Below are 27,996 nucleotides of genomic sequence, written 5' to 3'. Positions count from 1 at the left end.
ATCCTGGTTGGAAATAACAACAAAGAGACAGGTCTCACACAATACAATTTCATCTGGACTGCAAGAGACAACTCCTGGGTGATGCCTTCAGCAGGATAAAAATTATTGGGGAAAAAAAAAAAAAAAAAAAGGGGAAAAAAGAAGAAAAAAAAAAGAAAAGCCAAGTTGGGATTCATTCATTTCATCCATTCCATTCCATTTCATTTCTTCAAGGGCTGATAAACAGAGGCATTGGGATCAAGTCCAGAGGGGCTGGTCTCCACGAATTTGGAAGAGTAGTGTGGGGAAACAGGACTCAGAGTGCTGGTGGCTGCAGTGTAGGTGATGCTGGGCATCACTGCCATGACTTCTGCAATCTTCTGTTTGAGGTCCTTGATTTCCTGATCTTTTTGAATGATTTGCCCTGAAAGCAGCAAATGAAGATCAGTGAGAAGCAGCAGCACACAGGCAGCCTCCAACCCACAGAGCGCAGAAGCCTTTGCTCATTACATCAATCATTAGTGTGACACCAAAATAAAATCATTAGGCCCCCATCAATCTTTCCTGCAGAAAACAACCATCAGGAGGAGCCTGTTTGGGAAAGAAAGGCAGAGCTCACTTGAGAGCTCAGAGTTTAGATTTCAGATCTTAGTTTCCAGATCTAGAGTTAGCCTGCGGGCTCTGGAGCGATTCTCATTACAAGCAGAAAACAATAATCAAGAGGTTTAATAGCAACTCTTGAGAGCTTCACAGAGCACTGTGACTGCATTGACAATAAAGAACAACAGAATGCTAGGGGCTGGAAGGGACCTGCAAAGATCATCCAGCCCAACCCCCCTGCCAGAGCAGGGTCACCCAGGGCAGGTCCCACAGAACACATCCAGGTGGGTTTGGGATCTCTCCAGAGAAGGAGACTCCACAGCCTCTCTGGGCAGCCTGCTCCAGGGCTCTGTCACCCTCACGATGACAAAGTTTTCCCTTTTATTCCCATGGCACCTCCTGTGCTCCAGCTTGTCCCCAGTGCCCCTTGTCCTGTCCCTGGACATCCCTGAGCAGAGCCTGGCTCTGTCCTCCCAACACAGCACCCAGAAGACATTCAGTGCTCTGACACAACTCTGTGTAAGCACAACTCATGGAACTCCTGCTCTGTGTTTCATAGGCTCACAGAATGAGTTGGGTTGGAAGGGACCTTAAAACTCATCCAGTTCCAACCCCCTGCTATGGGCACAGACACCTCCCACCAGAGCAGGTTGCTCATAGCCTCATTAAATTAAAATCAAGCAGGAAATTAAACCCCAAAAGGTGATTGGATTCTGCTTGATGGCTTGCCCAGCTGAACAAAGGACACTTAGGGCATGGATTGTGCTGGTTTCATGCTCCCTCTGCTGGCTGCCCAACACCAGTGTCCACCTCACCAGGGGGAGGTTTAAACCAAGCTGGGTAATTTCCTCACCACCCACCCAGGTTGTGTTTACTTCAGGAGTATCAAAATACTATTAGGAGTCAAGGCCAGTGGATGCCTCCTGCCTGGGTGTTGAAGGCCAGGCTGGATGAGGCCTTGAGCAGCTGATTCTAGTTGAGAGGTGTCCCTGCCCATGGTGGGGAGGTTGGAACAGCTATCTCTCAGGTTCCTTCCAACCTGACCCATTCTGGGATTCAAATATTATTTTATCCTCTAGCTTTTAAAAATAAATTCTCCATCTTTAAGGTAATTCATAGATTCATGGAATAGTTTCTGCTGGAAGGGACCTTAAAGATCATCAAGTTCCAACCCCCTGCCATGGGCAGGGACACCTCCCACCAGCCCAAGTTGCTCAAGGCCTCATCCAGTCTTGCCTGGAACACCTCCAGGGAGGGGACATCCACAGCCTCCCTGGGCAGCCTATTCCAGTATCTCATCATCCTCACTGTCAAGAATTTCCTTCTAATCTCCAGTCTAAACCTGCCCTCCTCAAGCTGTTTTATCCTCACAAATGAAGGCAAACATCCCTCCTGACATTTATTGGCTTCAGTTCAGTAGCCTGAGGAGATCAGGTTGGCTGCTCAGCTGGATTGCTGAGGCTCACAAAGCTGTAAAAAGGACAAAAACCCCACAGGAAGCTGAAATGCAGTGCAGGGTCTGGAGCCCACCCCTAGACCCAGGGGTAGGAGACTCTTCCAGTTGTGTGCTCCTAATGTCAGCAGCACTGTGGGCTGGGTTCAAGGCTCCCATCTTACCTTGGGCAATCTCAAGCTGCCGTTTTGCATCTCCTAATGCAGAGAACAGATCCAGCTTGATTCTGGTCTCTGCACTCAGGCTGTTCTCTAAGTGCTGTGTTTTATCCTGCATGGCTGAAAGTGCTGACATTAACACCTCTGTATCCTTCTCGTTTTCCTTGTACTTCCTCAGCTCCTGCAGGAGCAATTAGACAAACGTTATTCTCCCTGACTTTACACATGAGATACACCAAGAACTCTCTCTCCTCCCCACAGCACACCACTGGGCCTGGTATTAATGCTGTAAAATTAAAATGATGGTTAATTAAGGGCACAGTGATATTACCTCCAGTAATTATACATGGCCATCATACAAGTGATTAAAGCCATACTGTACAATGCATAATTACAGTGTGGTTGGTGAGCAAGTGGCGTTTGCTCTGCTGCTCAGCCCTCTGCCACCCATACCAAGACCCCTCCCCACCCAGCAACCCGGCTCAGCACCTCCAAGTGCAAGTGCCAGCTAAAGCAGCCACGTGGTGCTTTAAACAAGTGAATGGTGTGAGGCTGGGGCTGTTAACCTTCACAGCCTCTCCTTACACAGCCTGATGCAAGACAGACATCTGAGGAGCATCCTTCTTGAAGGTGTAGATTGCCTCTTATGTAGATGCACCAATTTCAGAGGGCTGAAAGCACCCTTTGTGCTGCTGCTCTAAAGCCCTGGCTGCTTTCTCATTACCTGAACTTTCATTTCTAGCTCTCTGATCTGATCTTCTTTCAGCTTTATGTCAATTGTCAGCTTCTTGCACTCTGTCTCCAGCTCTCGGATACGATTTCGTAAAGTTTCAGTACATTCTCCTCTGCAGGAAGGGAAAAAAACCCAAACAAACAACCCCAGAAAGCATTAAAAGAGAAGATGATGAAGTAAGAATGAGGCTGACAACCCTGAACTCTTTAGAACACCAAAATTAATACAAATATTGAAGAGGTAAAAAGAGGAAGTAAGAGACTTTCCCTTTTGGCAACAAAGTAAAAAGCAGCAGAAAGTTACTGTTCTGCCTCAAACATGAGCAAATTTGGAGTATTTATGAAGTGTGGAGGACAGGAAAGCAGAAATCCTTTCTAGCCCTTGTGAGCACTGCAGGTTGAAGTCATGCACACTTGTGCCATGCTTTCACCTTGAGAAACTTCTCATCTCTACAGCTGCTGGAACACCACAGTGCTGAGCAGTGGCCATCGCTGGCTGGAGCAGAAAGCACTCAGGGAGTGAGGTCAGGACAGTATTTTGGTCACCATCACTCCATGAATCCTTGATTCTCAGTCCCTACAGGAAAGGGAACATTCCTTTTTTCAAAGCAGACTGACCCCTATGGGACCACATTCAGCCTTTACACCCTGTCCATGGAACCTATCCAAGCACTGAGCCTCAGCTTCATGGAAGGAGACCTTCCAGACCTCCCACTGCCTTACCTCAAATAAACCTCCCAGCACAAATAAAGCTCTTTCAAAATAAACCAATCAGATGCAGACTACTCATTTATGTAGAAAAGAGTGAAGAATGCCTCCCCCCAGCCTCCTCCAAAAGACATTTCAGTGATGCCCTGGAGCTGAGTACCTGGTGGCAGCAGCAAAGGCGACAGCACGCGCAGCGGTTGCCTCTTCCAACTTCTTTCTTTTCTTCTCTTCCATTAGCTGTTTTTCTACAAAGGCTCGTGCCTCTTGCTCTGCCTTTAGCTTCTTCTCCAACTGGCTGATCATCTGTTTGTCTTTTTGTTTCATCTGTACAGCGTTGTGTAATCTGGAAGGCAGGAGGTAGGGGATTTAACCCAGGGCTTCGCTTACTAACAACAAATCCTTCTTGACGGTCCCCAACGAGTCCAGCTGCGTTTGCAGACTCAAATGTTGGAGAGTCCTAACAAAATCCTTCCCCCTTCACCAGAGGACAGCCACCAGGACCAGCTGTCAGTGTGGGGACACCTACTTGTTCTGCAGCAGCTCGTTCTCCTGCCGGAGCTGGCCCATCTCAGACCGGATCCCCCGCTCCGTGCTGCTCAGAGAGCTGATCTGGCTGCGCAGCTCCTGCTCGATCTGCCTGCTGGCCTGCAGGTCAGCCTTTAGCTTTTTGATGTCTTGTTCCAACCTGAGACAGACAATTGGAGAGACAATTTCAGCCCTTGTTTCCCACTCACCTAAAGGCTCAAGCATGTCACAGAAAAACGAGCAGAGCAAATGTTTCAACGTCTGCGACTGTCCCTCTGTACTTGGCACCGGTGAGGATGTGCCTCCAAGACTGGGGGGGCACCTTTGGGCCCCTCACTCCAAAAAAGGTGCTGGAGTGGGTCCAGAGAAGAGCAATGAAGCTGGAGAAGGGTCTGGAAAACAGGACTGGTGAAGAGCAGCTGAGGGAGCAGCCTGGAAAAGAGGAAGCTGAGGGAAGGCCTCATTGCTCTCTACTGCTCCCTGAAAGGAGGCTGCAGTGAGCTGGGGGTTGGTCTCTGCTCCCTAGTCTCAGGTGACAGAAGGATAAGAAATGGCCTGAAATTGTGCTGGGGAAGGTTCAGGTTGGAGATGAGGAAAAATTTCTTTGCTGCAAGAGTGGTCAGGGACCAGATCAGGCTGCCCAGGGAGGTGGTAGGTGTTCCCTGCCTGGAGGTGTTCAAGGCCAGGCTGGGCGAGGCCTTGAGCAAGCTGGGCTGGTGGGAAGTGCCCCTGCCCATGGCAGAGAGCTGGAACTGGATGATCCTTAAGGTCCCTTCCAGCAGAAACCATTCCATGAATCTATGAATTATTCAAGCAGAAGTGAAATGGTTCAGTCTGACAAGTCAGAACTGAGGGCAGGTGAACAGAGGAACAAATTTTGCTCTTCTCAACAAATGACTTCAACTTGCAGTAGCTGAGCTATGGGGCAGGCTGCTGAATTCTCACCTAAGGATGGTTTCCTTTCTGGAAGCACACCATGTGCATGCTGAACAAAGAGCAGCTGCTAAGCCATCCCCAGCTCAGGAGTCAGTAAATTTAGTTTTAATTGCTCCTGAACAAGGACCATCTGCTGTACACTTCACTGTAGCTTCAGAAAGGTCTTGGAAGACTCTTTGCAAGCCTATTCATTTGAAATATTTGTCAGCCAAAATTGGTTGAATAAAACACAAGTTTCTGAAGCATCCCCAGCTCACCTCATCTTTTTTCTTTTCTTTCCCCCTCAGATTTTCAAAATAAAGATTTTTTTAGAATTTAAAAAACCCCAACACATCACAAGAGAATGAAATAAAAGCACATCACAAGAGAATGAAATAAAAACACATCACAAGAGAATGAATAATCACAGCCAGGTCTGCTGAGCACTCTGTTACATCCCTCTCACTCACATGAGCTGTGTTTGCTCTCTCAGTTATTATTTGTTTTATAGATTCATAGAATGGTTTGGGTTGGAAAGGACCTTGAACATTATCCAGTCCCAGCCCCCCTACCATGGGCAGGGACACTTCCTACCAGCCCAGCTTGCTCAAGGCCCCAGCCAAGATGGCTTTCAACACTTCCAGGCTTGGAGCCTCCAGAACTCCAGCACCCTCACGGTGCAGAACTTGTTCCTCACATCCAAGCTAGATCTGCTCTTCTCTAGTTTGAAGCCATTGCCCCTCATCCTGTCACCACAGGATATCTTCCAACATCCAGTCTTGTTCAGCCTACAAATTTCCTGCTGTGGAGCAGCAAGCAAGTCAAAGCTCTCCTCTGTATCCAGACAGAGAGGTCATCCATCAGTTTCAGGGGAGATTAACCCCCCTCCCCTTTCTGTTTGCCCCTTTCTCAAATGAAAGCACCTCAAGATAAACCAACACAATCTGACAGGAGAAAGCTTCACTGCTAGGAGCACAGCCTCATGTGTGGCTTCCTCCCCTCCTCCCCTCCCTGCCCTGCTGCTACAATGATAAATGACCCAATAAGACAGCACTTGTTTTTTTCCTTTTTCTTCTTATTATTTTTCTTTCTCCCATTTCATTTTCTCTTTAAGTCTCTTATTGCCAAGCTTATTGGAAACGTTATTTACAAAGCAGGGTGAAGAAAACTCGAGTTCTAGAAAATGCTTTTCTCTCTTTCTCCATGAGCCACAAGTCATTCTGTCACACAACTATCCCTAAGATGAGGTTTTAGCTGCAGATGATAATGTTGTGCTGCTTGTTTAGCCAGCCAAGGCCAATTTCTTTCTGTTTGGCATCAGGATAAATGCAGATTTTCTCCCATTTTCTTTTCTCAGCACTGCCACAGATCATTCCTGATCTCCCTGATGAAGAGAATTAATCAGTAATCACCTCCAAGACAGAGTACTTTGCCAAATGCTTCAGGGAAGATTGATGGAGCAACTTAAAGACAACTCAATTCAGCTTAATCCTCCTCAGTATTGATAACTGGGGGAAGAACACAGCCTTGGTACTTGGCTTGCTCAGCTGATGCAAATCTACCATCACCTGGCAACTGCACACAAATTAAACATAATTTATATAAAAATTAAAGTTTTAAAAGACCCAGAAAGGACTCAGAGGCTTTTCTAAGAGCTCTCTTTCCCCCTTTGCTCTGTTCCAGCCCAATCTGTTGGCATCAGTAGCCACACCTCAGTGAACCTACTTCAATGTGCTCCTGCAGCACTGAGGTGGTTCTGCTGTGACCAAGATGCTGCTCCCAGCAGTTCCAGAGAACATTTTTCATCACCAAAAAGGCAGCAATCCACAGAGAGAAAAATCAAGTTACTTTTTGCTTGTCCTACACAGGACTGCTCTTGCCTGCTGGCATTTCCAAGGCTACTCTGTTTCTGAACAGTCCAAACATTGTGTTGACAGTGGCTTGAAAATGGTCTGCAAGAAGGGTCACAGAATCACAGAACAGGAGGGGCTGGAAGGGACCTCAAAAGATCATCCAAGTCCAATCCCCCTGCCAGAGCAGGACCACCTTGAGCAGATCACACAAGATCTTCTCCCAGGTTTCTAATTTGCATTCCCAATGCTTTTGCTTTTCTGTTCTACACTTTCCTTCACTCCCAACCACACTGCATGAAACACTGACCATAACAGAATGGGTTGGAAGGAACCTTAAAGATATCCAGTTCCAAACCCCCTGCCATGTGCAGGGACACCTCCCACCAGCCCAGGTTGCTCAAGGCCTCATCCAGCCTGGCCTTGAACACCTCCAGAGAGGAAGCATCCACAGCCTCCCTGGGCAACATGTTTCAGTGTCTCAGCACCCTCCCTGTAAAGAATTTTTCTCTAGTATCAAGTCCAACCATAACCCATCACCTACACAACTCTTAGACCATGTCCCTAAGCTCCTTATCCAAATGCTTTTTAAATACCTCCAGGGGTGGTGACTCCACCACTTCCCTGGGAAGCTTCACACAGGAAGCTGAAGTCCTTCAGAAGGATGCAAGAAAGAATGAGCCCAAAGATCCTGATTTAGCAGGCCACATTCACCTGAAAACTGCTCCCAGGCAGAGTCTGGACCACTGGAAGTCCACCAACACATCCCCCACTGCAGCTGCCAGCAGAAAGCCTTCTGGTACAGCAGTGCCATTTGAGGCAGGGGGGGCTAAGGAAGAAGCAGCAATCACTGTTAGGACATCAGCAGTACCACAGAGATGCACAATAATCAGCCCCAAATGGACAGAAACTTCCATGAAAGCCTTCAAGTCTGGCTCTGCAGGTTAAGATCAAGGTGCACAAAAATCAAGGGATGGTGTGGCAGAGCAGCCCCCGGCTTCAGAAAGGTTTTCCTTAGTTCAGTTGCCAGAAGATGTCATTGCTATCTCTGGGAATAATTAGCCCAGGAGACAGCTTGTTTCAACACCTTGTGTGCCACAGGCAAGGCCTCTGTGGATACAAAGAGCTCTGCCAAGCTGCACTGCCAGCTTTGGGGGAGTGCTTTCTGCTGGAGGTGTTTTGCTCTGGAAGGGTGCAAAGAGCTAGAGGCAGGACATGGTTCTTACAGTGCAATACACAATAAATAAAAGCCCCAACTCTGCAGCAGCTCCAGCTTGTCTCCTTCCATACATCAGGCCCCCCAGAAGAGGAACAAAACCTGCTGCACCTCAGCAGTGACAGTGAGATGGTAACAAGAGAGCAACTTGCTCTGTGCCTACTGATGAAGAATTTTTAGTGCAAAGGGATACAGCATTTATCCCTCCACTGGATACCAGCTGCAGCCCTCCACTGACCCAGATAGCACTGCTGGGAAACACACAGCTCAGAGCCTGACAAGCAAACTGCAGATTTCAGCATCCATCACCAGCTGAATTCTAGATTTCAACTGTAGGAACAAAATAAAACCCAAAGACAGAGGTTACTTTCAAGGCTGATCACAGAATGATTTAGGTTGGAAGGGACCTTCAAGATCATCCAGTTCCAACCCCCTGCCATGGGCAGGGACACCTCCCATTAGCCCAAGCTGCTAAAGGCCTCATCCAGCCTGGCCTTGGACACCTCCAGAAAGGGGACATCCACAGCCTCCCTGGGCAACCTGTTCCAGTGTCTCACCATCCTCACCATCAAGAATTTCTTCCTAATCTCCAGTCTCAATCTCTCCTATTCTAGCTCAAAGCCATTCCCTCTCATCCTGGTACTCCCAGCCCTTGTCCAAAGTCCCTCCCCAGCTCTCCTGGAGCACCTTCAGGTACTGGAAGGCTGCTCTAAAGTCTCCTTGGAGTCTTCTCCAGGCTGAACAGCCCCAACTCTCAGCCTGTCCCCATAACTCTCTCAGCCTGTCCCCCTCAGCAGGGGCAGAGCCTCTTGAATCCTTCTGCTTTAGCTCTCAAGATGGTATTTCAGTGAATGTTATTATTGAGAGACAGGGATCAGCATCTTCCTCTCCAGACATCTAAACACACATGCACTAACCACTCAGCAGCCAGAACAACCCCCAAAACCTACAGTTCCAAGAGCAAGGTTGTAGATATAAACCATAAACCCCATTAGCAGTACCCTTGCAGACAGAAATGTCACATCAAGTATTTAAGAGGAAAAAAAAAAAACCAACAAGCATGTAAGGCTCCTGCTCTCCAAACCCCTCAGCCTTGCCTTGCCTAAGCCCTGCTACTCCCAAGTCCCAGGCAGTAGTCACAAGGCATACTTTACATTTCATCCTGGTTACTCAGCTCAGGGAAATCATCTGTGGACACAAAAGGAAAGCAGCTTGGCTTTGCCATCCTGCTGGGAGTCTGCTGGCCAAGGAGTTATAAAAAGCATCTTGCTCTGGAAGCTGAGCAGATCTGAAAGCTGGACACGAGCACAGGGCCTCACACAGCCAACTCCAGGGTTCAGCATGGATGGCAAAATGTAATAATGAAGGGGAGGAATACTGCTGGAAGTGGAAAAGATTCTGAAGACAATGCCTTGCACCCCAGGGACAGGATAAGTGACAAGTTAAAAACACAACAAAGAGGAATTTTTCCATTTCAGTGCATTCCACCCCATGCAGCCTGCCAGGTGAGTTGTATGCTGCCAGGGGTTGTAGGAGCTGCAGACTGCATCTGAAGAGAAATGAGGTTTCAGGAATGATTTCAGGCATCTACCTCTGTAAGACACTGAGAGCAGCAGCAGCAGCACACAGGAGCTTGGTGTTTGATGTGCTGCTGGCTTGCCTGCACAGGGGGAAATCAGTGTACACCAAGCAGCTGCACAACAGCCACAGCACAGCCACAGCCTGGCAAACACCAGACTCAAGTGGCTTCAGTCACTTCCAGAGCAGGGTGAGGTGACACTGCACAAAGACACTTGCAGAGAACACTCTGTCCCCAGCCAGGGATAGAATTCTGCAAGGATACAGCCTGGTTTATTTCACACTCACCTCTGTGTAAGGATCACAGAATGGCTCAGGTAGGAAGGGACTTCAGAGCTCATCTGCTCCAAGCTCCTCACCATGGGCACCTCTCAGCTACACTCAGCTGCTCAAGGCCTCACCCAGCCTGGCCCTGAACACCCCCAGGCAGGAGGCATCCACAGCCTCCCTGGGCAGCCTGTGCCAGAGTCTCACCACCCTCACACTGAAGAACTTCTTCCTCAGCTCCAGTCTAACCCTGCACTCCCTCAGCTTCAAACTATTCCCTCTTCCTGTCTCTAGACACCCTCATGAAATCCCTCTGCAGCCTTCCTTTAGGATCACTTCAGGAACTGTGAGGCTGCTCCAATGTCTCCCTGGAGTCTTTTCCAGGCTGAACAACCCCAGCTCCATCAGCCCTCACAGCAGCAGAAACCCACTCTGGACAATTCCAATGACCCTCACATCACAGCAGATAAAAACATGGCTGTGTAATTTCAACCTTCAGCCACACCAGGTTTAGATCTCACTCCTTGTCACAGCTGCATGGGACAGAACTCTTAGCCTGCCAAGTTGTTCTGTCAAGTGCTTCCCTTCTCTTTTCTCCAGACTTATGGATGATATTTTGAACTGCAGCAAAGCTGAACTGAACTGCTCCCTTCTTTAGGGAGCAAGTAAGCCATGAAGTGTATAAAGAAGCCCACCTGAAAGTGGCAACATCCAACTCCAGCAGTCCTGGACATGTTTAGAAGCAGCTTTGCTGAAGACAGAGCCATCTGCATCCCATTAATCTTAGCTGAATGGGATTCACAGATCAGATTGATTCAGTCCTTTCTTTTCTTTTTTTTGCTTCATACAAGTTCTCCGCAGATTTTAGGTATTAATTAGTCTGGATGTTTAATTGGCAGAGATACACCAATCACTGGTAGAGTGATTATCACAGAAAAGAATAAGATTTCCATTCCAGTAATTGTATTCCCATAGCACAAACCCTTAGAGACAGTCCAGAGTTTAAAACCCAATTATCAAAAGCTACCTGCAGGGATTCAAACCTCATCTGCCAACTGAGTTGGCCAACAAGGACACGAGGGAAGGGAAGAGAGAGACACAAACCAGGAATGGTAGGAAAATTTTGCTCTAGATATACCTCACAGATTGCATTGGGTTGGAAAGGACCCTCAAAGGTCATCTTGTCCAACCCCCTGCACTCAGCAGGGACACCTCCAGCTAGAGCAGGCTGCCCACACCAAGTCTGATCTTGAATGTCTCCAGGGACAGGGCCTCACCCACACCCCTGGACAACTTGTTCCAGTATTTTACCACTCTCACTGCACAGACCTCCTCCTGGTGTCCAACCTAGGTGTTCCCTGCTCTAGTTTCAAACCATTGCCCTCTCTATCCCCACTGACCAGTACACACTGCCTCTTGCTTACCAGTCCTTGTTCTGGGGACACAACACCACTGCTTGTCACAGCACTGCCTGATACTTGGAATCAACAACTAAACCACTAAACATCCCAGGGGCAAAAAAACCCCAAACAAAACCCAACTAAGACAAAACAACTCTTCAGGCACCATCAAACCCCACTCAGCTCCCTCGAGATGTGAAGGTTGCTCCATGGAAGGTTTACCAAGAACACATCCACTGAGCTCTAACAGCCAGTCCACATCTCCCAAGGTGATTGTCAGAGCTGTTTGTTATGCCTCACAACATGGGGGGGAAGGGGGGGGAAGAGGATAACTTGCTGAAGACTGTATAGAAAATCAGAGACAAAAATCAGGAACAGCCCCCAGGAGGTCTAGTCCTTGGTTATCTTATCACCAGCCAATTTTATCTTCTTTACAGCATCCCAAGTTCCACTTTTCTAAGACCAAACACACCCCAAAAGCTGTGGCGTAGCGGAGCCAAGGGAGGCTGAGGCAGGCTGGTGGCCAAGGCCTCAGCTCACACTTACCTTACCAGTGCATCTGGTTTGCTTAGCTGGTTGTTAGGAATACAGTTCTCCATTAAGTCCTTGTGTGTGCTGGGGCTCTTGCTGGCACACTTCTGCTTCTTCTCGTTCTTGGCAGAGGAGGAGGGGATGCTGCCGTTGGTGGTGCTGTGGCTGCGGGGGGAGGAGTTCACCACCCCACTGACATTTTTGTAGTTCTTGGAGGAGGCAGTGCATGAGTCCTCTTTCAAGAGGTTTTCTGTACTTCCTACAAGATCATTATTCAACCTTTTGCTATTGATATGGTTCTCCATATATTCGATTTCTTGGATTTTAGAGTCTACAGGTTGCAAAATATTGTTGTTTATCCCAAGGTTGTGTTTCTTGGCATCCTTGTCCTTTTCTTTCCCTTTTTCTCTATATTCCAGCTCTGGCAACGTTGCAGATAATTTCTTGTTGGTTGGAATGCCTCCATTGTGTTGCAGAAGCATCGAGGAATCCATCTCAGATAATCCTTTGGCTGCTACAATGCCAAAACAAATCAAAAAACAGCAAATCACCCTCAGTTCATTAAAGCAATCCATACTGGGACAGACAAATAAGGACCAGGGGCAATGGTTTGAAGTGACAGCAGAGCAGATTGAGATTGGATGGGAGGAACAAGTTCTGCACCAGGACGGTGCTGGGACACTGCAACAGGTGCCCAGGGAGGTAGCTGAGGCCCCATCTCTGGAGATACTCAAGGTTAGGCTCCCCAAGGCTCTGAGCAACCTGCTCTAGTGGAGGCATTCCCTGCTGCCTGCAGGGGGTTGGACCTTTGGAGGTCCCTTCCAACCCAACCCATTTGATGATTCTAAAGAAGCTCTTCCTTAGCAGGAGGATTTTAAAATAGCAGCAAACAGCAGAGACATTAAGAAGTGTAACTTGCCTTCCTCTGCCTCCCTCTCTTGCCTTTGTAGCATCTGCTGCTCTGGGGGCAGGGCTTGCTGGAGGAGCTGCATGTAGAATTCATTCTCTTTCTGCACCTCTTTTTGTTTTCTTAGGCGCATTTTGTAGCTGACATAACTTTTAAAGCCAAAGCCCAAAGTCACCACAGGGTAACCAATACTAAAACACACACAAGAGAAAAGAAAAGGCAACATGAGTATCCCAAATGTAACCCTAACAGCAAATTAAGGAATTGCAAGAAAAACTTCAGAGCTGTCAGCACATCTAGATTACAGACCACTCTTTTTTTGCTGTGCTGCACTAAAGCTGCAGCTCCACAACGCAGACAACTCTTTATCAAGATGAAATTCCAGCTCCTTACAGACAGCAATTGACTGCAGCACAGATTAAAAGGATATGACAATGCACACAGCAAAGGCAGCTGGGAGACAAATCACCAGGCTAGGGGTTACCCAGCTTTTAAGGAGGGAAGAGTCAAACCAGAGCAGAATCTCTGCAATAGGCTGCCCAGGGAGGCTGTGGATGCCTCCTGCCTGGGGGTGTTCAGAGCCAGGCTGGATGAGGCCTTGAGCAGCTGAGTAGCTGAGAGGTGTCCCTGGGCATAGTGGGGAAGTTGAAGCAGATGAGCTCTGAGGTCCCTTCCAACCTGAGCCATTCTGATCCATTTAAATTGTGTCCTGTTTTTTATCCTGGAGTCATTTGGTCCAGTTCCCTGTGCTACAGCCTCCAACAAATGAGACATTTAATTTACATTGTCTAGGTTGAGCAATAAATCCCTTAAACACTAATTAAATGCTACAAAAGCACTTTAGAAGCTGTGAAGAAAGGTCTTTCTGCTGCTGAATTGGATGGAAATGTTTCAGCTTGTCATCAGAGTCCTAGAACTGTGGCTCCAGCTGCCTCTCCCCAGTGGTACAAACATTGGCAGAGGTATTGCCAGATGCAAATGGTTCTGGCATTCTGGCAGCTGCCTTAGAATGACAATTTGCAGAGTGCTGTTGGATGAGCAAAGGAAGAGGAGATCTTCATGCTTAATAGTAATTTCCCTCTCAGTTTTCCCCTCATTTTCAACCTTAAGTGTTTAAAATGCAATTTTATTGTGCTTTGTCAAAAATCTTTGTCCAAGGTCTGTTTCTTTTTGTAGGGTGTGGAATATCCTTGTCAAGTACCCCAGCAGGATTTGGTTGTGTTCTGTGTTGGTGCAGGGGGCACAGGCTAAGAAGAATACTGAAATTCTTCAAGCTGAAGATGATAGGCAAAAAAAAAAAAAAAAAAATTAACTCCAAAGTTCTATTACAGTTCTGTCAGCAAAGGGAGCTGCAGGGGCTGGCTGGGACTTCAATTCCTTATATCTTATCTGTCAGGGAGATAAGTGGAAGAGCTAAGTTGAGCGATCTGATGTTTTTCCTTTAGAGCTTCAAGGTCAGCCTCCTAAATGAGGTGTTTCCAAAGGCTGTTTGTTGCCCACAAAAGATCAGAGAATCACAGAATGGCTCATGTTGAAAAAGACCTCAGGGACCATCTGCTCCAACCTCCCCCACCACGCCCAGGGCCACCTCTCAACCAGACTCAGCTGCTCAAGGTCTCATCCAGCCTGGCCTTGAGCACCCCCAGGCAGGAGGCATCCACAGCCTCCCTGGGCAGCCTGTGCCAGAGTCTCACCACCCTCCTGCTGAAGAACTTCTTCCTCAGCTCCACTCTAACCCTGCTCTGCCTCAGCTTCAAACCATTCCCCCTTGGCCTGTCTCAGACACCCTCATGAGAAATCCCTCTGCAGCCTTCCTGGAGGATCCCTTCAGGTATAGAAGGCAGCTCTAAGGTCCCCCTGGAGTCTTCTGCTCTTTAGGCTGATTCTCATTCTACACATTCTATGATTCTCGTGGACTATTTAATGGCAGATGTGCAAAGGGAGAACTGACCAAGCAAACTTTGTATATTTATTTCCTTCCCTGGTGAAAAAAAAAAAGATTAATGAGAAAAGGTCAAAAAAAAAACAAACCAAACAAGCCAAGAAGGAAGCACTTACCAGTGTGCTGCAAAGGGACGACAAAGGTCGACATGGAAGTTTTTTAAGTCTTTAAATCTAATGGCTGCCTCAATATAAACAAAAAGTATCCAGAGTGATACTGTTGGTAAGCACACCCCCCTCTCTGTTGGGAGAAGAGAAAAAGAAACACTTCAGGAACATGTTACAAGCAGGAAATATTTTCACAGATATTTTTAAACCATTCCAAAAGGGATTTTTTGGACAGACCTGAAGTGAGCTGATTTAAGAGGCTTTCTGCAGAAGGAAGTATTTAGGATGCTTTTATTTGAAACCAACTCTACACTTTCATCTCTGAAGCTACCTGAGAGGAAATGGCTGTGAAAAGGAATGGTATAAAAATGTCTTTTTACTTGTAGATGGGGAAAATAAAACAGGAGTCCACATATTTTGTACTTGTTACCAACAGATTTCATTTCAGCTGCTTAGTAGTGACTGATCCTCAGTCACTTAGTGGTGGCTGAGCTTCATGTTCTGCTGCCACACCTTGAGTTAAAGGGGTTGGGAGAGGTTCCTTGACATGGTCTCTGTGCTATGCTCTGTCCTACATCAACTTCAAGACAGACTCAATTCAAGACCAGACCCTGGGCAGCCTGATCTAGTTGAAGCTGTCCCTGCTGATTGCAGGGGGTTGGACCTCTGGGGGTCCCTCCCAGCCCAATGCAATCTGTGAGTCTCCTTATCTTGTTTCATTCCTTTTCTAAGGCATCAGGGAGAAGTAACAGAAACCCAGCTAGTGACAGCTTGGCACAAAGTGCAGGGAAGGAGCACAAATGGAAGGAGCTGCAGAAGGTGAGGCAATGTTTCAGCTGAAGATCTTTGAGTCAGAAGTGGTTCAGCCTGGACTACTTCACTCCAAGTTAGGTAGATCTCAATGAGCAAATCAGCTGAGCAAACAGGAGTGAGCAAGCACTGTAGTGCTTACTCCATATAGAGTAATGCAGACAAGAGCCTGCAACACAAAACTCTCCATCAGGACACTGCAGTGATTCCAGCACTGCTGGTGAGAATGGAAAACAGCAGCCAAGCAAAACTAAAGTCTAAAACCTTTTAGCCTATGGCAAACCCCACAGCTGCTTGCAATACAGCCACTGTACACCTGCACAAATCAATTCCAGTCACAGGCCATGGGCCTCACAAAAATACACAAAGTTCTTGAGAGCATCCTGACATCAACATCTCCTACTGAAGAACTTCTTCAGCTCCAGTCTAACCCTGCTCTGCCTCAGCTTCAAACTATTCCCCCATGTCCTGTCTCAGACACCCTGATGAAAAGTCCCTCTGCAGCCTTTCTGGAGGATCCCTTCAGCTCTAAGACAGCTCTAAGGTCTCCCTGGAGTCTCCTCTTCAGGCTGAACACCCCCATCTCCCTCAGCAGAGGTGCTCCAGCCCTTGGATCACCTTTGTGGCCTCCTCTGGACTCATTCCAACAGCTCTGTGGCCTTCTCATGCTGGGGACATCAGAACTGGAGGCAGTAGAAACTGCCAGCTTAGAATCACAGAATGGTCTGGGTTGGAAGGGACCTCCAAAGGTCATCTAGTCCAACCCTCCCTGCAGTCAGCAGGGACATCCCCAACCAGATCAGGTTATCCAGAGCTTAAAAGAACTCAGCATCTCAGCTAGGCAGAAGCCCACCTAAAATGATCCTAACTTCCAAAACAAAAATAGAGCAAGTTCCTATTATCTTAGATAAGCATTTAAGAAGAAGAATCCCAGAGGTTGTAGTAAATTAAAGTATTCAACAAGCTCAACAGCTACAGCTAAAACTGGCCCACCAGGCTTTTCCTTCAGGGTTTCTGAACACCAGCCCTGAGCACAGCTCCAGCTAACACTTCACCATATTAATACAATCCTAAAAATAACTCCAGATTTTCCCTGTGTTTTAAATTGGGCAGCAACTGGTTCACAGCAGCTTCCATTAGCTCCCACACTGTCATTATTATAAATGAGTAACTTGTCAGGGGGATGACTGCATTCACAAGCAAGCTGAGAAATGATCCATGCCAGCCTGCAAATTCTTGTGATCTGCTGGCACTGCTACCAAGAAATAACACAAAAGCCCCAAATCTCAAGGGCTTGTGGGGTTAAAAGTTCTCTGTCAAAAAAAACCCCAAACAACCAACAAACCCCAACAACCCAACACAAAATCAAGTTTTATTCCTAAAGACTATGGTTGAATCATGGAATGGCTCAGGTTGGAAGGGACCTCAGAGCTCATCTGCTCCAACCTCCCCACCATGCCCAGGGACACCTCTCAGCTACACTCAGCTGCTCAAGGTCTTGAACATCCCCAAGGAAGAGGCATCCACAGCCTCCCTGGGCAGCCTGTGCCAGAGTCTCACCACCCTCCTGCAGCAGAACTTCTTCCTCAGCTCCAGTCTAACCCTGCTCTGCCTCAGCTTCAAACCCTTCCCCCTTGGCCTGTCTCCAGACACCCTCATGAAAAGTCCCTCTGCAGCCTTCCTGCAGGATCCCTTCAGGTACTGGAAGGCAGCTTTAAGGTCCTCCCAGAGCCTTTTCTGCTCAGCAGCTGAATCCAGCTGACAGAGATTTGACTAATACCAATTTAAATGATAATAAAATCCCAAATTAACAGCACATTAATTGAGCAGCAGGATGAATGTAACAATTTCACTGCTTCTTGCGTGTGCTCTGCATTGGCTGAATTGCTTCTGTATTTGCTGAATTGCTGCAGAAGTGTTTTGAAGTCAGGAAAATATTTGGTTTCTTACTCTTCTGGAATCTGAAGTCAGGAAAATAACTATTTTCTTATTCTTCTGGAACTGTTTTTTTTTATACCACTTCAGTTCCACTGATCAACCTTTAATGTTTACTCCAAGATGAACCCAGGAAAGTGTAAATTAGCATTATTAAAAAAGCAAAATAATTTCTTTTAACCAGAACTGACATAAAACATTATTACAAACAGAAGAGGGTTTCTGCCTGTTACTTAAAGCTATATATATATGTAGGTACATAGATAGATAGAGAGATATTCAGATTCTGAAGCTGTAAATAAAGAAGAGGGAACCTACCTGTGTGCCAGACATACTGTACCCAAACATAGGTGCTGGCAGCAAAAAACAGCCATTGGATTGGTATGAAGAGCAGGCAGATTATATTGGATGTGAATGCTACACAAACAAAAAATACTGAAAAGGCCTAAAAGAAGAATGAGGAGGGGGAAAGAAAAAAGAGTGAGTTAGTTTATTTCAACAAACAATGCCAGTTAAAGAATGGTGACATAATGATTTCAGCACAGGAGCACCAGTGTTGTGCACAGCCCATGGCAGGGAGGTTGGAATGAAATCATCTTTAAGGTCCCTTCCAACCCAACCCATTCTGTGATAATCAGGGTGAAGAAATGGAGCAGCCTGGCCAAAGAGAATTGTAGGCAACTAAGAGAAAACAGAGGCAACTTCAGGATTCACAGATCCACTGAATGGGTTGGGTTGGAAGGGAGCCCCAGTTCCAACCCCCCTGCCATGGGCAGGGACACCTCTACCAGCCCAAGTTGCTCAAGGCCTCATCCAGCCTGGCCTTCAACACCTCCAGGGAGGGGACATCCACAGCCTCCCTGGGCAACCTGTGCCAGTGTCTCCCCACCCTCACTAGAAAGAATTTCTTCCTGATTTCCAGTCTGAATCTTCCCTTCTCAAGCTTCAATCCCTTCCCTCTCATCCTATGGAGACTTGCTGGAAGAGTGAGCACCAGACAGCTATGTTTAACTCCTTATTGCTTTGTTTGAAGACTCACTTGCACTTCTGATCCAGTATTGCCATCACTACATCCTCCATCTGGAACAACCACCCCAACCAACCAGCAGTGTCATTTAGTCTCTGGACAAGAACCAAACCTCTCAACAGGCAAGGACTTGTGTTTTCCTTCCAAGAACCCCTGTGGTGCAGGGATCCAAACCAATTCACTAACCTCAGGAATTCAAAGAGTGCTTTCCTCTGGTGAAAATGTGAGTGCTAGATGTCCCACTTTCACATGCCACAGATAAAACAGGCAGGCAGAGAGGAGAGACTTGAGCCCAGGTCACACAGTCAAATTCCTCCTCTTGTGGAAACGATCAGCAGCACCACCCAAGTTAGAATGTGCCCTGGAACTCTGCAGGATTTCCCTCCCAAGGGACAGTCATTTTGTGTGGTACTTACCAAGCCCTGGTATCTGAAGGAATCGTAAACACTCCTGATAAAGAGCCAGAATGGCCACAGGTACTCAAATCTGAACTCCAGGACAAAATCTGCCAGCAGTACCAGGGCCCAGACTACCAGGAACTTCAGATACAGAAAAGTACTGCAAAAAAACCCACAAAAACAAACAACCAAACAAACAATAAAAGGGAATTTCAGGTTAGTACTTCCAAGAGAAGTTAATGATATTCAACTGCATTTGTTTGTGAAGCAGCAAAGAATCAGAAGGATTGTCAACATGTCTGTATTATAGTAAATACATCCAAAAAACCCAACCAACCAACCAAAAAAACACAACCCCAAAGAAAGAAAAAAATCAAAAGCCACAAAAGAACCCCAGAAAAAATAGAGGCACATGAGCCTGGAGACCAGACAGCCCAAGAGCTAAATTATTTCAGAGGAGCCTGGAGACCAGACACTCTAAGAGCTCTTAATTATTTCAAAGCCACATTCCCTTATATTTTGAACCACTGATGATCCTTCTTGGCTCCACAGCTCAAACCATTTTGAGATCATATCTAACTAACACAGCAGCACCTGAGGGCTCAGCCCAACCCAAGGAGGAGGATGCAAACCTCCCTTTCCCCAAACCCAGTACCCAGAGATCTAGGGTGTTCTTCCACTTTCCCCCAAGCCATCTACCTTGTTGCACTGCACTGAGTTATAACAAAAGGTGGGGAGGGGTTAAAATGTACCTTTTTGCTTAAATCAAGGGCAGTTTTCCCTTCAGTAACTGGTTTTCCCTCCTCTATCACACTGCCAACAAGCTCAGTAGAACTTTGCCCTGGAATGTTTACTGATAAGCTGCCAAGAGTTTGCACACCCAGTGCCAGGTAGGGTCAAGTTTCTGCACTACTCATGGACATGGAGCTTGTTTAGGAAACTGTTCAGAGCTTCAGAGGAGATAGAAAATGTCTATCAGAAGGCTGGAAGGGATCTCAGAGCTCATCTGCTCCAACCTCCTCACCATGCCCAGGGACACCTCTCAGCTACACTCAGCTGCTCAAGGTCTCATCCAGCCTGGCCTTGAACACCCCCAGGCAGGAGGCATCCACAGCCTCCCTGGGCAGCCTGTGCCAGACTCTCACCACCCTCCTGCTGCAGAACTTCTTCCTCAGCTCCAGTCTACCCCTGCTCTGCCTCAGCTTCAAACCATTCCCCCTTGGCCTGTTGCTAGACAGGTCCCTACCTGCACGTGCTGCTGTTCTGTTTATTGAAGTTCAGATCTTCAACACAATTCTAGAAGCAGCAGCAGCAGCACTCAGAAGCCATTCAGACACAAGAGGTGACAGACACTTGGGTACACAGCCACCACATCCTTTCTGGCCACGCTGCTGAGTGCAGCTCTTAAGATCTGAGACAAATCCCTCAAAGCATCACACCCAGGCAATCATTTTTCTGGCTGTTGTGTCGTGTAGGCACTTTTTCCCTGGGTTAAACTTGTAGCTATTGTTCCTTTTTCTGCTACTGAAACCCATAAAGAGTCCACACTTCTCCTGGCAAATGAGAGCTGTCAGAAGCAATGCTTCTCAGCTGGTAAGTGCTGCTCTTAAGTTCCAGCATTTGCTGAATAAGAGTTCTGTAACACAGCCATTAAAGTGATTTCTGATATTAAATTCCTATCAATCCCGAGGCCGTGGTGACTTTTACCACCTTTTCAAGTGGAATTGTAACAACACAACATTTGTAATGAGCTTCTCCCCACAATGTCCAAGAGCTTGCTTCTCAGTCATCTGAAGGACTCAAAGGCAATTAAGCATTTAATGAGTACAAGACTAAGACACAAGACAGTTATTTCCTTTTATAAAGCACTTCATCCACTTGTGCTGGCCTCAGCAACAAAGCTCTGTGCTGGGTAACATGTTCTGGGTATCAGCTGCAGGAGTCCACATGCTGCTTTATTTTTAGGTTGGCTATTAGGAACAATTTCTTTGCTGCAAGAGTGGTCAGGGATTGGCACAGGCTGCCCAGGGAGGTGGTGGAGTCCCCATCCCAGGAGGTGTTCAAGCAACCTGTGGCCATGGCACCTGGGGCCATGGTTTGGGGGCTGGGTAGAAGGTTGGACTCAGTGATCTTAAAGGTCTCTTCCAACTGAAACAATTCTATGATTCTTTGCATACAGGCACTTAGAGGAAACATTTTAAAGGTACTGTACCCCTTGCTCCCTCCCTCACATGCAGGGCTGTGAGACTGCAGCCCATAACTAAACTCCTCAGCTTTAAAAGGAGGTGGTGGAAGCCTCATCCCTGGAAGTTTTTAAGGCCAGGCTCATGGGGCTCTGGGCACCTTGATCCAGTGTGAGGTGTCCCTTGCCCATGGCAGGGGGGTTGGAACTGGATGATCCCTGAGGTCCCTTCCAACCCTGACAATTCTCTGATTCTATAAAACTGATCTAGGCAGCAGCCTCAAAACATCAACCCCCTCCTGGAGATGGGCTGGCTCTACAGGGGGTGCTGAGCTCCTTTGCTGCCACAGCTCCACACACAGCTGGCTGACAGCACCTTGGCTGCACACTGCAGTCTGCAGATGGCAATGAGCCTTTGTAGGAGGAAGGGAGGAACAAAAAATCTCAGCTCCCCTTCTCCCACGAAGGTGCAAGCTGCACACTGAGAGGTGCAGTGCTGGGCAGGCACATGGCTCATCAGTTAATTTACAGGTGCCTCCTGAACAGACACCTCCTCAGTGAAGGCTGGTATCAGCAATAGCTGAAAAACATCCAGCAAGAGCTACACCTCCAAGAAAAGCAGGCTGAGGGACCTCTCCTTTAGCCCCCTACATCACTGCTCTGCTCTTGTGTTTGATACCACAGACCCTTCAAATAAGATCAGAGGAATGAAATTACTAAAATAATTCAGCAAGAGCCCTCCTCCCTTTCTCTGCTTTGTACCAGCCTCTTCATCTTTGCTCTTCAGTCCCTGGATTCCTCCCAGGCACCGTTCCTCCCTTTCCATTGTTATCGAGGCTCTGTCCCTCTGCACCTCCCCTCCCACCCTCCAGCCAGCCTTTGGAATCCAGCACCAGCCATTTGGTGGCTGTGAACCTCTCCCCTAGTCATTGATCTTTCTGGGCACATCCACACATCTCTCCAGTTCTGATAGCTGCTGCGTCAGTAGCCTCACTCAGAGATAACATTCAGAAGGCAGAAGTGCTTCCTAACCTCCACAGCCCTTAGATTAGAAAGGTTCAGACATATTCCATGATGCCAATCACAATTCTGAGCGTGCCCTCCGTACAGGGGAAGATTGTTGCAGACAAATTCCTAAATCTGGGTTATCCAATTTTCTGACACATGTCAAAGGATTAAAAAAGAAAAAAAAAATACAAAAAATGCTGCCTGCAGTGCTCTGACAGAGGGTGAAGGAGGCCAAGGCTTTCCCTCCAAGACTAGCATATGGCATTTAATCTTGGAGGGGGAAGGCTGGACACGTTGATGAGGAGAGCAGGGGACCAGAGGGGAAGGAGCAGTGATTACAGTGCTGCAGATCCTCTGAAAGGTCAAGTGATTGCTAATGTACACTGGAAAGAAAGATTTATTCATAACCCAGCAGTGTGTGTGGCCCCCCTGTGAATTTTCAAACAAATCATTTTCCTCCTTACTCTTCCTCCCTGCCCCTCAAGTGCCAGATGCTTTTTTTTTTGTGGTTCCTCCTTTTTTCCCTCTCTTGTTCTTTGTTCTCTTTTTACTGCCCCACAGAAACAGACACTGTGCTTGCTTGTAAGGTAAAAATACCTAAAAATCAAAAAGCACTGAAGAAAACCTCCCCAAATTCAAACCACACCCCAAATCCAAACTGGGAGTAGCACTGGTGGCATGTTGTATTCTGCAGCCTGACTCACACAAGACAATGACAGTGAAGAGGAAGGCAGCTTGAGGGTGGCAGGGTGCCAAGCACAGAGGTAGGCTTGAGAAAGGTGAAACTGAGCACACTTTGCTCATCCTTGATCATCTCCCATCACCACCTCAAGGTTACCCAGCCAATGGCAGGCAGAGCACTGGGGATGTCAAATGGACATCACTGGAGAATTTCAAAGAACACACAAAGATAATTACTGGTGGACATTAAAGGTGACAGCAGAATAAACACATCAAGAATGCAAGAGAGAAAACATAGCTGCTGGGATGTGCTAGGTACATGTGACAGGACCAGGAGTGATGGCTTCAAACTGGAAGAAGCTGGATTGAGATGAGACATTAGGAAAAAATTCAACCCCACGAGGGTGGTGAGGCACTGGAACAGGTTGCCCAGAGATGTTGTGGAGGCTCCAAGCCTGGAAGTGTTGAAAGCCAGGTTGGATGGGGCCTTGAGCAAGCTGGGCTGGTAGGAAATGTTGGTGTGATGGCAGGGGGGTTGGAACTAGACGATCTTTCAGGTCCCTTCTAACCCAAACCATTCAATGATTCTATATTGGGAGCTATTATGTGAAACACTTGCTGACTGAATTTGTGAAAAGGAAAATGCAAAGAATCCCAGGAAACCTCCCAGACTATTTATTCAGTGTCTTGATAATGGCACAGAACAGACCAACTGAACTATGGAAATTTTAAGTAAAGGAAGACAAAACAGAAAACTCTGAGCAGTGATTCTGGAAGTGAGTGTGAGAGACTGCAGAACCACAGGCATATAATCAGCAACTGGAACTGTAGTGCTGAAACAAGAGAAGCTGTGAGCCCACTGTGGTAACTCAGCTGAAAACACCAGATCCAGAGCACAGCAAATAAAGCAGGAGGAACTGCAGCATGCAAGGAATGAAAGTCACTGGCAGAGGGAAGTGATATTACATCTACCATTGGGGCTGACACTGCAGAACACATTTAAATGTAAGTTAAATTAGATTTGAGACCTGAATTTCAGTTAAAGGCCTAAAAGGTAGCACTGCTGGTTTGTTAGAGACCTCCAGGGTAGGCTGAGAAGAAAATGTTTTTTTCCTCCATATAGAAAGCTTATAAAAAGGTGCCAGAATAAATCAGTAGGAAGAATCATCACAGATTTCAAAAGAAAAAGCCTAAAACAAAAAAAGCCACACTCCTGAAGTTAGTAATGAACTGTTCTGCCCTGCAGTTTATTTGGCTGTCAGCAGAGCTGAGGATCAAGTCCTTGGAAAGAAGCCATATCAGAAGTTGGGTGGCACAGAGAACCAGAAGTGCCTTAGCAAAGGGCTCGTGGTATGATGCCCAGCACGAGATGCCCAGCCTGCCCTCATGCCAATCAGTAACCACTTGGAGATCAGACACAGACACATCCTCCCAGGCGTTCACTTGGCTGCCAGCCCAGGCAATGGTTGGCATAAAGGGCAATATATATCCATAGGGCTACAAAAATTCCTAATTCCCAAGGGTTTGAGGCCTGTTGTCAGGAAATCCATGAGCCACAGCACAAGTCAGCTGATGTGCCAGTGCAAGTTAAAGCCACTAACATGTGGAGCTGATCTTGAAATTCAACCAGCTACAAAATTGGTACCAAGTGCAATATGACTCAATAGAGCCTAAACAAGCAACATCAGCAAGAAAGCAGAACAAGGATGGGGACTGGGAAGAGTTAGGAGCAAGCAGCAACAAGTAAACTTTAATTGCTTAACTGATGACAAGCTGCAATGAATACTTTAATTAACAATTAAGGTTTCAAAGCATGTTCAGTGTCAAAGGTATGATGTTAATCAGGCAAGAGCTGTAAAACAACGGCAAAAGATAGCTTTATAAAAAAAAAAGATAAAAAGGCAAAGTTTTGAACACACTGTGGAAAAAACAGGAGCTCTCATGATTCCTATCATGAGTTGGTTGGATTTGGAGGCCCACTGAAAGCACAGCTCTGTTCTGATTGTTATGATGCTCCCTCTGCACTGTAACACTTCTAAATATCACAAGTACTGCACATACTAGATGGGGATTCATCAGGTTTTTCAGAGCACAGATGGTAGCATTCAGTTGAAGCTATGGTACTGCACCACTGCCACCCGAGGCTTCAGGCACAGGAGCAAAGATCTAAAGGCAGTGCTGGCACATCATGAAGGACCTCAGAGCTGGAGATGGGGAGGAAAAATAAACTGAAAGGGGGGAGGGGGAAATGGGCAAACAGCAGAAGGAAGGAAATAGCAGAATGGAAAAAGCAGTCTGAAGAAGACCAGGGAGGGCAGCTGCTGGCAATTTGGTGGGGAAGGGGCAGGGGGAAGATTGGTCATGAACGACTTTGAAAGTGTTTATGAGGGGCTGAAGCCAAAGAGTCCATTTAATTCAGGCAGTAAATGTTTGGGAGGGGAAGTACTTTAAAGAAATACAGCTGTAAAATTGCAAATAAGTGAGGCTGTGAACCCTCAGAGCAACTTGTTAAAAAGGCTACTGCAGGAGCTGGCACAACATTTAACATCCAGGGTGCCAAGAAAATTCACATTTTTCAGTGCACCCTAAGATGTTTTATTTCTAACTGCATGATTAAAAATTATTTTTTCCAGGTGATTCTTATAATTTGCTTCAGATTTACACACAGAGAGCACCCCACCAGCAGCCTCACTGCAGGACAATTCCTTCATTGCTTCACCTGCTCCACAACTCCTCAGCTCTGCAGCTTCTCAACTACACTCACATGTGGCTGCCAGTGCCAGCTGTGCCTGGCTCTGCACCGAAAGCTTGGAGAGGGAACAAAAAGGGGAAGATTGGCCTCAATTTCAAAAAGCAAACAAAAATCCTACCAGAGTCAAGTATCTCAATCATGCTGTTTGTTCAGCCTTTGCTTTGCTTGTTACACTATGATGCTACCTACTGATAACTGTATTTACTGGGTTTGTGTAAGCTGATGGTGACAATTAAGATAAACAGAGTAAACAATTACAGTAATTACAAGAATTTAGAGATTTATAGTTACATGAGAAGCTACCTGTATCTCTTTGAGTTATGGAGGGCAAAGAAGAGAAGGGGGTGGGGAAAACAGGGAAAAGGGGAAGCAGAAGAGCAAAACCCAACAAGAGTAAGAGCCACAGTCTGTGTATAAACCCTTCTCCCTGGTTGGATTTCCAGAGACAAGCCTTCACTGTAGTTTCAATCTTCTTTCTGTGGGATGATACTCTGAAGTCACTACTTCTGTGTGCCCAAATGCCACATGCAACAAAGGCTAAAAATCCTAGTCCTGAACTAAAACATCCAGCAAAAGCTAGTCCAAGAAGCCAAGTGTCTGTCTTAGTTCTTCACACAGCTCCAACAGCTCTACATGTTCAACACATTCATCAGCTGGTGGTGTTCTCAGCTTTTACTGCTTTTCCTTCCTTCTCTCACCCCACCTTTCCAGCCAGTCACCTCAAAGACAACAGAGAACAGAGGATTTTGAAAGACTTCCAAAAACTAACTAATTCTATAAGGAATTGCTTATACTTGAATCCTTTCCCTACGACAAATCATCTCAAATATTAACTTCTAAGCAACAGATGTCTTTGAACATCCCAAGCACCACTTCCTCAACACCTGAGAGTCAAAAGCAACAAGATGCCCTCTGCTCTCATGTAGAGATTCACTACAGTGAGGATGAGCTGTGACAGTTCATGAGAGCTCACAATGAACTGCTTCCCTCATGCAAAGCTAACATCTGCATCGTATGAGTTTGCTCAAGTTTCCAGCCACTGCATACATAAACCTCAACTGAACTAGAAACAGAAGTGGATCTCTGTGCTCAGGAGAGCTTTCAAAAGGCAGCTTTGCAAAGCTTCCCTACTAAACCAAACTCCTCTTTATTCAGAAAAAAACAGAATTTGTGTCTGTCATAAAATTTGGCATACAAAGCCAGGAACACAAAGCTCTAAAATACTCTTTAAAATATGCTCACAACAAGCAAACACTTCGGAATGTATCCCTGCTTTGGTGTGCCCTGCATGTAAACACCTGGCAAGCCAGCTGCTATTCAAAGCCACCACGGAGGTACTGCCCATGAACTGGATCTCACTTCACTACAGCTTCCTTTCTCACTCTGTAGGTCAGAGATAAGGCAGATACCTGCTGTGTTTTCCCCACCACGAGGCCATCCAGCCCAGCTCCAGGCAGCACCCACGCAGGCTGTCGCTCGCATCCCTCACTGCTACACCTTTCACCCTGGCACACTTCCACTGCAGAGGCCACGGCACAGGCACCTTCACCACCACGTGAAATCCAAGTTTCTCAAGCCTTAGTGCAAGTGGTTGCCTAACAGCAGCAAGATGCCAGCCTGCCCTGCCACACTGCTGCTGTCATAGAACTGTGGAATCAGCCAATTGTTTCAGTTGGAAACGACCTTTAGGATCATTGAGTCCAACCATTAGCTAACTCTGCCAAGTCTGGCACTAAACTACATCCTTTCAGCATCACATCACTTTGAACCACAGTGTGTGCTTCACAAGTCTGACCCCCCCGGGTAAACCCAGCCCCAAGAACTCGCTCGGGAAACCTCTACCAGGAGACAAGGCGGCGAGGGTCCTCTGCACGGTCCAAAGCCTGGGGATGAAGGGGTGGGGGGGAGGCTCCCAACAGCTCCTCGCTGTTTCCTTCAGGCAGCGCCGACAGGACCTTGGCCAGCAGCTCCCCCCCCGGCCCCAACGCCTCGGCGGAGCCAGCAGCAGGCGAGGGGGCGGCGGAGGGGTCGGTGCGGCCTAACGACGGCGCGACCAGGCCGCGGGGCGGGGCAGGGCAGGGCAGCGCCTGAGGGGAGCCGGGACGCCATGTCGCGGCGGCCCCCACTGAGAGGGTCGCGGCGGAGAGGCGGGACAGGGGGCAGCCGTTGAGGGAACGACGGTGCGAAGGGACCGGGCCGGCGCATGCCCTCTTCCTCCTCCTTCTCCCCTTCCGCCACCACCACCCGCTCCGTACCTGCCGTAAATTCCCTCGGTGATGCGGTTCCGTTTGAGCGGCCTCCGCAGTTTGCTGCAGTCCGCGCTCCGCCGCTTCAT

General features: G+C 47.3%; 1 protein-coding gene across 2 annotated transcripts; it reads right to left on the bottom strand.

Annotated features, from left to right (window-relative positions):
• Positions 1-200: 200 nt before the first annotated feature.
• On the bottom strand, positions 201-27,996 carry MACO1 (macoilin 1). 2 transcript variants are annotated; one of them, XM_054395272.1, is made up of 11 exons: positions 27,917-27,996; positions 19,057-19,198; positions 17,932-18,058; positions 14,878-15,001; positions 12,832-13,010; positions 11,928-12,426; positions 4,157-4,315; positions 3,791-3,973; positions 2,915-3,035; positions 2,197-2,371; positions 201-403 (listed from the first exon to the last, which is right to left on the bottom strand). In XM_054395272.1, the coding sequence occupies exons 1-11, from the start codon at positions 27,994-27,996 to the stop codon at positions 201-203; spliced, it is 1,992 nt and encodes a 663-aa protein (XP_054251247.1). The 2 variants fall into 2 exon arrangements, with proteins under 2 accessions (XP_054251247.1, XP_054251248.1); XM_054395273.1 differs by lacking the exons at positions 11,928-12,426; positions 12,832-13,010.

Source organism: Indicator indicator, chromosome 33, assembly GCF_027791375.1.
Source record: "Indicator indicator isolate 239-I01 chromosome 33, UM_Iind_1.1, whole genome shotgun sequence".
Classification (NCBI taxonomy): Eukaryota; Metazoa; Chordata; class Aves; order Piciformes; family Indicatoridae; genus Indicator; species Indicator indicator.
The sequence above is the reverse complement of the archived record's forward strand: the minus strand, read 5'-3'. Positions and strand labels throughout refer to the sequence as shown.